We start from the raw sequence: 13,926 nt of genomic DNA, 5'->3' as shown, positions 1-13,926 counted from the left end.
ACTTACTCAGCCTTCAGCAATTGTGAATGGTATTAGTTTATTGGTCCTTCTCTATAAGATGCCCGGGTTTGCGGTGTTGTATATATATTAGGGGATTGTTTTGACTTGCCACCATCTATAAAGGGATAGGAGAGGAAAAAAAGTAAGTTTATTGGAACTGCATAGGGTTTGAAAGAATAAGTAAGAAAAATATCTAGATGAAAATTATTTTTTAAAAGAAAAAAGATTACAAAAACTTCAAACTACTCTTTAAAGGTCAAATCTACGGAAGTAGACTCTACTTCCTATGACGGCTACTATTTCATCAACCCTTCAATGCTCAAGACTAGACCTTTTCGTCATTTAACATTCTAAAATTGATGTATTCGATTTGACCCGTTTTAAACGTTTTAGAAGTGAATTGTCAAGGACTAGGTTTCTATCTTTCACTTCATTCCATACTTCGTCTGAAAAGTAGCACATAGTGTTACGCCGGCTAATCTACTGCATTTTTCAGTTTTTGCTACTTTTAAAAGACTTAAATGCCTTTCAACTGCAAATGAAGAAATATGTCAGCAAAAGAGAAGCTGGGGAAATTGCATTTTTTTTTCAATTTTTTTTTTGTATCTTGTTGGCGTTATAATGGTGAATTTCTTGCAAACAATTGTCATTCTTTTCCAATGTTTGCCTCATTCTGGGAAAGAAGTCCAAATGATGCCAAAAGGTATTGTTGAGCTTTGAAGACATGAGTTTGCGTAAGAAGGATTTTCTAGCTCAACAAACTTGTGAATTTTCTCTTGGAGAGGGATCTATCGTGGATTTGTATGACAGCCTGGATTGACAATTGGTATGACAGCTGCAGATTTGTATGAATTCTAATGATAACTTTTTAATAATATGATAGAGTTGTCAACATTTGTATGACAACTTTTTCCCTTGCCATATTTTCATTTGTTTTTAGTGAGCTCGGGATCCGATTCCAAGTCAGTCATGTTACCCTTAGCGTTCAAACCTAGATATACTTGTTCTAGGGAAAGATAATCACGTTCGATGATTACATCAACATCCGAAATGTTATTTAAACTACTAAAATAGGAACGAGTTAGGGAGCTCATCCAGAAAGCCTTTAATACTGATTTAAATTTAAGATACTTGAGCACAGGGATCCCAAAGAAAAGGAAGAGAGGAACTTTCTTAACCTGAGCTAAACTGCTTCTGAATATGAAAATCAAAGTAAAAAGAGTATAGCACATTTTTACTTTCGAAATTTGCGCTAGAAAGCGAGGAAATCATTTTTTATGCCAATGCTAGAAATCTTGTGCATCCCAAAAATCCAATGCTGTCGGTAACTGATAGCCAGAATTTCAATAACTTTTAACAATTAACACTATTTTTCCGTGACGTATCTTCTGATAAATCAATGGGTTCTTCACTTGCTTTTTTTGACATACTAGTTGGTAAGTCGTATTGATATTGGCTACAGATCCAACTGAACGAAACAAACGTTTTCATCTCTTTCCCAAAATTGTCGTAAAAATTATATTTTAATAGTGATAAACAACTGGAAATTTCAGACAGCACGTTCATCTTAGGCTGGACTTGGTTCTCAATAATAAGAGTTTCAAGTGTTTCAAAACAGTCATACTTGCCATTATCAATGCAACTTTTCCACAGCACAAGTTTTTTCCATGAAAGCTCGATTTTTATCGTGAGCTTCAAAAATGTCTGATCCATTTGGACCTTACAAATACAAATTAAGCTCATTTATATTGGAAAAAATATCCGCCAAAAGAGTGTGCTTGACAATGCTGTGCACCGTCCAGTAGATAATTAATATATTCATTTTTTCCTTCCATGTAAATTGTAACTTCATTCCACAATTCCATATATTGTGTCAGTACTTTCCCCCTGGATAACCAGCAGACTTATGTATGTAGCAGAAGAGATGCATCGTGGGATGCACCCTTTCTTCACACAGTTATGAAATAGGCAGGTTTTTAAGCGTTTTGTTTCAATATAATTTACAGTTTCACAGCTGCATCAAGTACTGTTTAGAATCATCGGGCAATGCCTTAGGAACCAGTGCTTCTCTATGAAGGCTACAGTATGTCCACAAATCACACGGACTTTAATCAAGAGCTCTTTTAATCATACCGCTATTTTTCCCACACATAGCACGCGTACCGGCAGTGCATATACCGACACGGTTCTTCCACTGTAAAGCTTTTTATTTTATATGGGAATCAATTGTATTGAAAATCACTTCACCAGAAAATTAACTCTCATAACCACACTGATATCTTCTCGCACATAGCCCGCGCACCGTCAGTGCATATACCTATAGAGTTCTTCCCCTCATAAGCTTTTTCTTTTACACAAGAATCAATTGTATTAAAAATTTCTTCAGCAGAAAATTCACTCTCATAACCACACTAATATTGTTTCCGCATATAGCCCGCGCACAGTCAGTGCGTTTACCGACACAGCTCTTCCTCTGTAAAGCTTTTTCTTTTATATGGGAATTAATTGTATTGAAAATTTGCTCAGCAGTTCCTCGACTTATTGACTTGCAGAACAAGGTATCTTCATGCACGTCGTTCTGCCATGTATACCACACAAAACAAGTAGTTGAGATAGGCATTGCACGTCGGTAGACTCATCTAGTTGTAGAATATAATATTTAATGCCTTTTTTCTCTAAGATAACAAAAAGGTGGGTCCCAATATTGGAAAATTTTGCTAGATGTGTCGTAGTCTAGTCATCACTGGGAATCACTGATCTAGCTTATTAAATACTCCCCAAAGGAGTTGTCTAGACGTACTCTTATGTGCTCGTGTGACTGACTGTAAGCTATACAAAAATGTGATTCGATCCATCTTTTAGAGCTATAGTGAAAGAAAGGTTGAGATGGCAGGGACACATTTCACGGATGAAGAATGACATACTGCCAAAGATTGTGCGTTTTGGCCATCCATCTAGGGCCAGATGCCCACGAATGAGATCGGAAAAAGTCATAAGAAAGAACTTAAAGAAAATTGGAACCACACGGGAGGGCTAAAGAGTAAAGATTTGAATGGATTGAGGGGGATTGAAGGGGGAGCGTGTGCAGCTCCGTTGGTCTCAGGTGGCCTGGTACTTCAGTGAATTGTTAGTAATAGTAGTAGTAGAGTTTCCATTCTTATGATTTACGAATTATTCAGTAAACTGTTAAGTTCAATGGATAACTTAAATTGTGGACCTTCGATAGTAACCCTATTAATTTCTTAGGTGAGAGAAGATGGTGTGAATTATCACCTAAATGGTAATTTTTCCCTAAATGGTGGCAAGAACCCTGGCCCTCAGATAATTTGTGCTTATGTTTAGTCTATGTTTATTTTTTATGTTTATGTTATTTTATGTTAATGTTAGTTACTTTTTAATCTATTTATGTTTAGTTATTTTTAGTCTATGTTATAGCAGTTCCAATTTTGGATTGGTCAGAAATTCATGAAACTTATGTGACTATCAGGTTTACGCGGAAATAACAATTGCAATCAATATTCAAGATTTCACGGTTTAGCATTGTAATTTCTAGGAAGCATAGCCAGAAGAGAAACTGACCAACAGCATGGCTTTATCACCCACAAACTACTCTGCCGCAACCAATAAGGCTGTACTAGAGAGGTATATGAGCTTACCTCAACCGGACAATAAAATCCTGGCGACCTATGTTTGGATTGATGGTACAGGAGAATTTGTGAGAACCAAGACAAGGACAGTCGATTTCTGTCCTAAGCATCCATCAGGTAATATTTTCTTATGAACATAGCGGGACTAATAAGAAAGAGGGATACCAATTGGTGAAAATGTGGAATAAAAAGAAATATACGTCTCCAGGGGCCCAACCCGAAAATACCAGGGCATTTGCTTATGCTCAAACACTTTTAGTAAAACCTACCACACATCAGCTTTTTTTAAGAAGGTAAACTCTCCTGCCTGAATTGTGCTCTCCATCACTTAAAACTAAGCATAGGCCCGCCCCATTTACAGAGTAAGATATACGCTTCGCCCTGAAACGATACCCATTTTTTCATTGAAATAGCTCGTTTCTCGGCTCTCCTATCACTGGGCTTTTGATGGGTAAGACTAATCAAACGTATATATTTGAAATCAGCATAATCCGATTTTTTAGAGTTTCGGTTACTATTGAGCCGGGTTGCTCCTAACTTACAGTTAGTTACCACGAACTGTTTGAAAAGAGAAACGCACGGAATTGAAATAGTAAGTGGTGAGATCAGCAAGGCTAAAGGAATTTTTGAAAAAAGCCTCTTAACACAAAAAAGCTTAAAAACAGAGCAATTGAGTTATCAGACAGTGAGATTTCTGTAACTGAAAGTAGCATAAGTAAGCTTACAAACAATTTGAGAAAATATCTAATAAGGTAAAAGGAAAAAGGGATGGAACTGTAAGAGAAAGCAATTTAGACCAGTAATATCAAAGAACAGTTCGAAAACAAGTCTGAAACGAAAAACATGAAAAACTGAACCCGTCCCAAAACTGGGGCGAAGTTGTATTCCCTTCTAATCATCTTTAAAATTGGAATCTGAGAAGATAAAAAAGGAAAAGACCCAGCAATAAACGAAAAAAAAAGAAAAAAGAAGAAGAAATACACATAAACTTAGCAGTGATAATAAACTTAGTGACGAGTGCCGGAGCTAAGATCTTTTTTTCCAAAGTGATTAAATTAAGATTTGGTCCATCGGGTATCAAAAGGACATATCTCCATAATCGTAAATTTCCAAAAGAGCAGAAAAAACCTCACAATTTTTGGGAAATAAAAAAAGTTGTGAGGTTTTTTTCTGCTCTTCTGAAAATTTACAATTATGGAGATACATCCTTTAGATACCTGACTGATGATTTACACATCGATTGGTTAGGGTACATATTCAAAAATGTCCTTCGCAGGCACAACGGATTTGATAATTTGAATGAGAAGTGCCCAGAGTCTTCTGTTTGGATGGGCCAAAAGGGAAGAATGCTTGATTTTCTACTGAGATTTCAGAATTTTTTTTCACTTTATATTTTTGGTCGCATACTTCATAGTTGAGTAAATTACCATAATGTTCATACTGTGTCGTAAACTTAGCAATTTAGCAACAGTGTGTTCCCCTTTTGTGTGTGCCTGTGTGTGTGTGAGATGTGTGTGTGTTCGTGTTTGTTTGTGTACGTATGCATATATGAGTGTGTGGCCTACGTGTAATATCTAAGGAAAAGTTTGGAGTATCAGGATGACATTTCCTGAAAATTTTACAAATGATGGGGGCTAGTGGGCCTCAATTTTGACTTAGAAGATAGAATGGACTTAAATCAAAATGTATAAGTTCATCCAGGTAGCCAAAATCGTGTATCTTCCATGTTTTGCAATAGGGAAGAGGGGAGGGATGAAGCAATATTTATCTGTCACTCACAAAAAATTGTTTACACTGTAAGCTCCTATGGGACTTAAAGTTTATGCGGAGTTTAATAGCGACATAAATCAAAAGGTCCAGCGTGTTGCCAGGCCATCAAAATGACATTTTTATAATATCTCAGGAACTGTTTAGGGATATAAAATTAATACTTTCGAGAATCGTTAGGAGGGATGGGAGAAGTAAACATTCAGCTATGATTTTGGGGAGAGGTTAGAGGTGAATAAAAAGAGACTATGTGTATCCATGTTATCAAAATACAATGTATGCAGCATCTTAAGAAAGGGTCGGGGAAGGAAGTCGAAACTGTCAGGCAGAGTAGGAGAAACAAGAGGAAGGAGAAGGAAGGGGAGGGACTTTGAATCTACTCCCAGTTAAGTAGCGAGGTCAATTCAAAGATATTATATTTCCAGGTTATCAAGATGGAGTGTCTTCACAATCTTGGGAACGGCTTGGGAGAGAAAGTTGAAACTCTTGGGACTATTCTTTGAGAGGAGGCTAAGAGACCTCAATTTTGTCTTGGAGGAGGTGCGGAAAAGATGTGACATATTTTGTAGATAGCCTAATTAACAGTTTTGGCACTGTAAGCCCCTACAGGACTAAATTTATTCATAGGGAAGTAGTAAAGGAATCGAAAGACCCTATGTTTACCCAGGTTAATAAAATAGGGCATCCGAAATATCTCAAGAACGGCTTGGTGCATTTATTTGAAACAGTAAGGGATTGTTACAATGTGAGATAAGCCTTGGGAAAGGGGGCAAAGGTAAAGCAAATGATACTACTTGAATGCAGGCAATCAAAATAGCATATCTGCAATTTCTTGGTAAAGCCTTGGACTATATAGTTCAAAGTTTCCGCTAGTGTAGGCAAAATCTGTGTTGAGAAGGAGGATGGGGGGCCAAAATAGTTGTCCCTGATTCATCTAAGTATTTTTGCGCTAGTAGTCCCCGCATAAATAAGAATCTTTCTGTGTCTAAGTAGTGAGGTAAATTAAAAGACACTATGTGGTACGAGGTCACCGAAATTGGCCTAAAGGCTTCCTTGTTTCTGTTCAGATTGAAGCAATGATTGTAGCAACGAATAACCTAATATCATTAGGTGATTCGTGAAACTGGGACAATATTTTTTTTTATCTGGCTAGCTAACATTTACAAAACTGTTAGATATAAAGATATGACGACCTCAAAAATAATAAATACATTGCCCAAAGATAATGAAGGAAAAAATCTTTAAAGAAGTTGTTTCATTGATTTGTGACACCCATTTGTGGCTATTTTTTCCCTAACTTGCTTGCACCTCACTGGCCATATATTCTAAGCTATAAACAACTAAGAAGAAAAAATAACTTGAAAAAGGTAGGTTATATTGATTTAGTAGGTTCCATTGATTTGTGACAGCCATTTGTGGCCCTTTTTTCCCTGACTTACTTGCAGGTCACTGGCCGCGTATTCTAGGCCATAAAAACCAAAGGGGAAAAACAACTTGAAAAATGTAGGTTATATTGACTTAGTAGGTTCCATTGATTTGTGATACCCATTTGTGGCCCTTTTTCCCCTAACTTGCTTGAAGCTCACTGGCCATGTATTCTAGGCCATAAAAACATAAGAGGATAAAAAAAATTGAAAAAAAGTAGGTTATATTAATTTGTTAAACATTAAAATGGGTGAAACATTATTTTCTCCAACCTGCAGGAAACATTCAGGGTAGGTTGAGTGGACCAACGACACTTTAACGAAAACAATAAACTTTTAAAAGTGATGTCCGGAAGTTCCTCCCACAGAAATTTAAACTTTGCTTACGCTGACCGACTTCAAAATTACAGTCTTTGTAGACTAGGCATTTAGAACTTCTTGGCCAAGTGAATATCAATTAAAACGACAGATTAAGAAAAAGAATCTGGCTGTATTGATTTGTGATGTCCTGTTCTTTTTTTAAATGGTAAAAGACAGAGCTATTTCCAATAAATTACTTTGAAATTGGCTAAAATTTAGACTTATTTGTTATAAATTATCATGCATTTATTACATTTATTGCATATAATTATCATGCAAATTACAATGCATTTATTTCATAACGAAATGCATTTGTTTAATTATCATAATGAAACATAATATAAAAGGATTATATTAATAAAATAGTAAATAAATGTATCTGAATGCTCCAGGATGTCTACAAGTAGGGATGAGGAACGTTTCAGCCTCCCTCTTCTCTCTCAAAGATCCACCGGCTCTCTTCCATACCATACTTTCCTTATCTTAAAGCTTTATCTAAGTCTCGTATAGTCTTAAAAGTAGCATTATTGTAAGTAATTTGCTTCCTACAGAAATCGAGCAAATGCGCATTTATTGAATTAACTTTTTCAACTTTTATAAAGGGGTTTTTTATAAAGGGGTTTGATTAAACTTTTTCTAAAATTACTAGATAGTTCTTCTTTTTCAAAAAACGTATTCTTTTTCTTCATTACTTATCGTACCGAAAAACTTTAATGCCTCTTTATCTCCCTTCAAATGTACATATACTTCTTTATATGTCTATATTTAGAGCTACCAATTTGGATATTCGACGGCAGTTCGTCTTACAAATCGGAAGAAAGCAACTCGGATGTACACTAATACCGATGTACAATCAATACATACTTATACCCTTGTGCTATCAATAAATGTTTATACCCCTGTGATATCAATATTTGGTGTAAGTGCCTCTTCAGTTATGTAATAGGGATACCATCCTTAGCTGCTTTTGCTCGTGAAAAAATACTAAAGGCACGTTATTGGCAGAGCAGGTTCAAAAACCCTATTCATAATCTTCAATGTCTATTGTACCCCTCTCTTTATCTTTTCTCAAATATACAGATTTATATGTCTAAATTTAGAGCTATTAATTTGGATATTTGACGGCAGTTCGACTCACCAAGCGGAAGGAAGCAACTCGGATGTATGCTTATACCCCTGTGCTATTAGTATATACTTATACCCTTGTGCTATCAATGAATACTTATACCCCTGTCAGGGCCGGATTGACTAGGTGTGGGGACTGATGGGAATTTTTTGTGGGCCCCCCTCTATATATTAAATTTCAAGCAAAATTCAAATCCAGTATATAAATAAATAAACATATATATATATATATATATATATATATATATATATATATATATATATATATATATATATATATATATATATATATATATTATATACTGGATTTGAATTTTGCATATATATATATATATATATATATATATATATATATATATATATATATATATATATATATATATATATATATATATATATATATATATATATATATATATATATATATATATATATACTGTTTGTCTCTCACAATATTTTATCCTAGAGATCTTTTGGGTTACGACTGATCTAATAATTTAAAAGATGTGAAAGGTGCTATTTAACATCTCCATTGGGGTCTAAAACGTACATTTGGCCATATAAATATGGTTCAAAATCACCTTTAGGGGTCTGTGATGGGTGTGCCACTAAATTGATTTTGTGATAAATTTGTCCAGCTATTTTGAAGCTTAAAACATTACGACTAATTTTGGTTTGATCATCGCTTACTTTGAATGAAGCTAAAGCAAAACATGAGTTGTAGTTTCGCATGTGCGCATGTGTGGAAATTTTTTAGAGAGCATGTGATGTCCTATAACAGGTCAGACAAATTCATTTGGAAATTGTTGATGCAAGAATGCAATTCGACCAAATAGGCAGCAGCCCCCAAGTAAATCATCTTCGTTGGCTAATTTTCCTGGGGGATAATGGAGGACTGCACAGTGAATACATACAGATTTGGGACTCTCTGGATACACACAAAGTCCCAATGACTTGCAAATAACAATTGCGCAGTTTATGGCATCTTTGTAAGTTTGTGCTGGGTTTCATGCCAAAATTTGCTGGCATCGCAGATTGTGATAGCATTGTTCTTCTAACATAATACTTTTTTCGGTACTTGCATACATAATGGTACACACTCGAGAAGTAAAGTTAGGTCAATTCTAAGGAAATATACCAAAATATGATGAAAATATAATACTTTAGAAACAAATTTGGTGTATGTGTTTGCACATTAGAAGGAGGGGGAGGGGTAAGGCATAGCGGGTCTGCATGCAAAATGTTATAGCTAAAATTATTCTGCATAGTATGAAGTAGGAATTGTTTTCTAACTTCACGATGTCCAAATACTTTATCCCCATCCCCCTAATGTGAAAATATAGCCCAAATTATATAAGTCCAATGTATTCTGTCACCCGTCACCTGTTTTCTACCTAGCGTAAGCTAATTGTCTCTTAGTACAGACAGATAAAACCGGTTTGTTCTCGAGTGAGTACCATTATGTACATAAGTACCTCTTTTTCTTCCGCACTTTCACTTATAACTCAGTCTGATTCTTAAACTCCTTTGACAGGACAGTTCGTTCTTCTTTGCTGTCATTTTTGAAACTCTTTATATTTGATTTAGTGCGTATGAGAACACTGTACGTCTTTGTACGTCATTTTAAACATGGGTAATTTATTATAACTGCTGGTGATCGTAATAATCACTGCTGATTATCTTCTAACTGTATATTTCTGTGTTCTCGTGGTCGTATATCTTCTAACCACACATTTCTCTGTTCTTCATTTTCATTTTGATTCGTTCTGATCCACACTGTCGCATGTCTTGTAGCCGCATATTTTTTTTCTTCACTTTCGTTTTTGAGTCGTTATGATTCTAGCTGCCACTTATTTTTTAACTGCATATTTCTATACTCTTCAGTTTCGTTTTTGACTTGTTCTAACTGTCGGTGTCGCTAATATTTTAATTACATATCTCTTTGATCTTTATTTTGTTTATCATTGCTTCAGACATTTTTTCAGTGCCTTTTGTCTTATTTGCTTGGAATGGTCATGTCAATTTTGATGGTCTGGGTTGTTGATTATCACCCGTACATTTACATTTCTCAGGTCGTCTCATTTAATGGTCCAGTTTGTTAATTTTGAGCTTAAGTTTTTGTCCTCTTTTGTTCTTTTTTACATTAATTTTGTGCTTACGTTAATTTAAGTTTGTGTCCCCTAAGTAATATAAGATCAGATTTATTGCAGGGGAAACGGCTATCACAAGCCCAAATGGGCCGAATTCGCACTTTAGCGTCAATAAAACAAAGAAAAGCCAAAAACAAACAACAACAAGAAAAATAATAAAAGGGTCAATGTCAAATAAATAAAAATGTCAAAAACAATGAAAACTCAAAGATTAAAAGGTCAATACCGAATCACCGAATTGTCAAAAAGAAGAAAAACTCGTAAAATTAAAAAGGGAACAAAGGTATTATGAAACTGCTAAAAATGCCTTTTCAAATTTACTTTACCGAATATGGGCACATGAATTTACATATTTCTAAATTTTTTTTCTGCAAATACTTTTGAAATAGTCTTTTCAAATCCATTTTCCGTGTGTCTTCACATTAAGTCAACATGATTGCTAAAATATTTATTCTATCTTAATTAATTGTTGATATCATATAGTTTTTTTTTTTTATTAGTTTCAGTCTAGAAAATGGTCTCTTCCCAGAACCGGCGCTTACTGGAACTGTTAAAAATACGTCACGATTTCGAGATTACCATTGTTGATTTTGATGGCAGCGTGAGGCCCTTTCAAACCCGGAGTTCGGGCGAGCCAAATCGTTCCAATCGCCCTTTTTCCGGCCTTGACCCCTGTAATATCAGTATTTGGCGTAAGTACCTGTTCAATTATGACTTAGGGGTACCATCCTTACCTGCTTTTGTTCGGGAAAAGATGTTACATGCACGTTATTGGTAGAGGATGTTCAAAAACCCTATTCATAACATTCAGTATCTATTGTATCTCCTCTCAAATATACAGATGCTTATTTTTATGTCTATATTTAGAGCTACCAATTTGGATATTTGATGGCAGTTCGACTTACCAAGCTGAAGGAAGCAACTCGGATGTATACTTATACCCCCGTGCAATGTATCAGGATCCTTTTAACAAAGGCGCAAACAAAATCGTCCTGTGTGAGACATACAAATATAACAAAAAACCTACAGGTAGGCAATATTTTGAAATAAATCGTCTTTTATTTTAGATTATTGATGTATTTCATTTTTTAGGTTGCGTTTGTTAGGTGACATTTTTTTAATGTTTCCACGAATAACCTATTATTATTTCTTGAATTCTAACTAACACAGCAGAATTATAAACTTCAATGAGTTTTTCCTCACCCAGCCACCACAATTAGTTTCAATCGGCATTTTTATCTGTTGGCACATATTAGAGGAGTAAAAATTCATAAAAATATTATCTTGTGCTTTACATGAAGAATAGCTCTTGAAGTCGGGATCAATAAAGGAAAAACATCATTAAATGACGAAGAATGTAAACAATCGCTCAGGTTGTTTGTGAATGTAAAACTAATAATCATATTAATTCTAGTGTTATTACCAACGTTTTCGAGATAAATACTTGTTTATAAGCTTTGAAGATTGTGCAATACTACTTATAAAACTTTGGGAGAATGAGGGTGCTCATTGTGCTCAATCGACAATGAGCACAAAATCGATATTCTCATGGAGTGTGCAGGTAAAAAATGTTGGACAGTGATTTCACACCGATTAGTCGGAAAAAACTGGAACCACGAAAAGAAAAACGAATTTCAGACAGCAACGTACTGTGAGAACTAAAACGATAGACTGTATACATCTGTTAAGCAATTTACCTGAATGAATTTAGGGAGAGGACGTTCAAAAAATAGGTGTTCAAAATTAAAATCATGTTATTTTGGAAAAGGTGTCTCGACCCGACTCCACTCCTATGCACTTGCGTGGGTATTGATTTTCTTGTCCTTCCTCAAATAAATTGCAAGTCCTTCCTCAATTAAGAAGTCTTTACTGTATCACAGAGGTAATTTTTATTTATTTCTTTAGGGTTTGTAGCCTTTAACTTCCAACTATGTTATTCATTATTTATTTGAATAGCGTCGTGTCAGAGGATAGTGAATTAGAAATTTACATTAATTATGTTTATTTATTAATTGATTCTCACTTTTAATGCCTCTCACTCAGACTGTGTCAGCTTTTTCTCCAATTAACCACGGCTCTTAAATTTTTACATCACAGTCCACCAATTTGATTTTAATTCAAAAATCAACGGACTCGGTTACTAAAAAGTTGTGGTGAACTTGATAAAAAGAAAACAAAATATATGGCTCTTAAGACAAGTCAACATTCAATATGCTTACAAGAAATGCTAAAACTTTTGTGTATACCACAGTTCATAGAATTATCCAGTATGATCATTCCCTATCTCACCCATTATAAAAAACCCGGACCGGGGTGCGAGTGCTCCAGAGAACGTAGAAACATAAGCGGCGTCAGATCTTTTCACGGGTAGACAAGTCAGGCGTGAAACAATCGGAAACAAGTGGAAACCCGCTATTACGAATAATGCACTTCACGCGAAACGATCGGAAACAGACTAACCCGCTAATGCAGAAAGAAGTGGGAGGAGCTTTTTGTTCGCACCGAGAACGAAGACCAGAAATGATCTGCGATAAGCTTACTGGATAATTATATGAACTGTGGTGTAAACACACCAAACGAGATCCAAAAGAAATCTGAGAAAAAGTGGTGAATTTGGTCTGTGTAATGTATCTGTAGAAACAGATGTCTCGACAAAAGACACACAATTCCAGCTTAGTCAGATTAAGTCAGATTAGTCAGATTAAGTCAGATTAGTCAGATTAAGCGGTTTATATTTATTTTGGTTTGTTTTAAACACAAATTAAACAAAATAATTTCAGAGACAAGCCATAGACAATCCTGTTTAGAAGCAATGCAGAAGGCCGCAGATCAACACCCATGGTTTGGCATCGAACAAGAGTATACTATTTTAGATCAAGACAATTATCCATTCGGCTGGCCCAAAAATGGCTTTCCTGGTCCACAAGTAAATTATATTTTTGACTGATTTATTAGTAATGTGGCTACTTAAACCCCATTTAAATTGTAAAATGTTACATTTTGATATTTATTCCCATTACACTCTCATAGTTTTAACATAATTTGTCCGTGTCTTGCATTTTCCACAAATTTCACAAAAACCCTACAACACCAGGTGATTGCTGCATTGCTGATCCGATTGCTGCTTTCGCACCTAAGCCTAATAGTTTTCAGGTATCGGTTTATGGCTATAACATTGCCACATATTAGAAAATAGAAAGCTTTCTTGGGCTTGATCCAACTTGAGCATGCATAAAACTGGTGTTCTTGTTTATGGTTAAAACGGCTTAAAACGGTGATGTCTCGCCAATTACAGCTTTAGGGTGTTAAAACAATTCTAAAAAATTCTAGATCTGTTCTAGTTATGTCACTCTCTTTTTGCTTTATCTTTTCAGATCTGCAGTATGAATCAAGCATGCCACTTGTGACCTTAATGAGTAAAGTGGCTTCACAAAATCAACAGAAAGAAATGTG

At 35.2% G+C, this 13,926-nt stretch overlaps 1 protein-coding gene across 3 annotated transcripts in view; it reads left to right on the top strand.

Annotated features, from left to right (window-relative positions):
• Window positions 1-13,926, top strand: part of LOC148943368 (glutamine synthetase-like) — an 82,237-nt gene that overhangs the window by 48,820 nt on the left and 19,491 nt on the right. For all 3 annotated transcript variants that reach the window (XM_089101563.1, XM_089101564.1, XM_089101566.1), the window contains 3 exons: window positions 3,554-3,764; window positions 11,341-11,502; window positions 13,254-13,399. In XM_089101563.1, the coding sequence (XP_088957689.1) occupies window positions 3,587-3,764; window positions 11,341-11,502; window positions 13,254-13,399 (486 nt within the window). In that variant the 5' untranslated portion in view covers window positions 3,554-3,586. The remainder of the gene's footprint in view (window positions 1-3,553; window positions 3,765-11,340; window positions 11,503-13,253; window positions 13,400-13,926) is intronic.

The sequence above is a fragment of the Artemia sp. Qi Xiang Cuo genome, chromosome 15, assembly GCF_049724085.1.
Source record: "Artemia sp. Qi Xiang Cuo chromosome 15, ASM4972408v1, whole genome shotgun sequence".
NCBI classification, from domain to species: Eukaryota; Metazoa; Arthropoda; class Branchiopoda; order Anostraca; family Artemiidae; genus Artemia; species Artemia sp. Qi Xiang Cuo.
The sequence above is the reverse complement of the archived record's forward strand: the minus strand, read 5'-3'. Positions and strand labels throughout refer to the sequence as shown.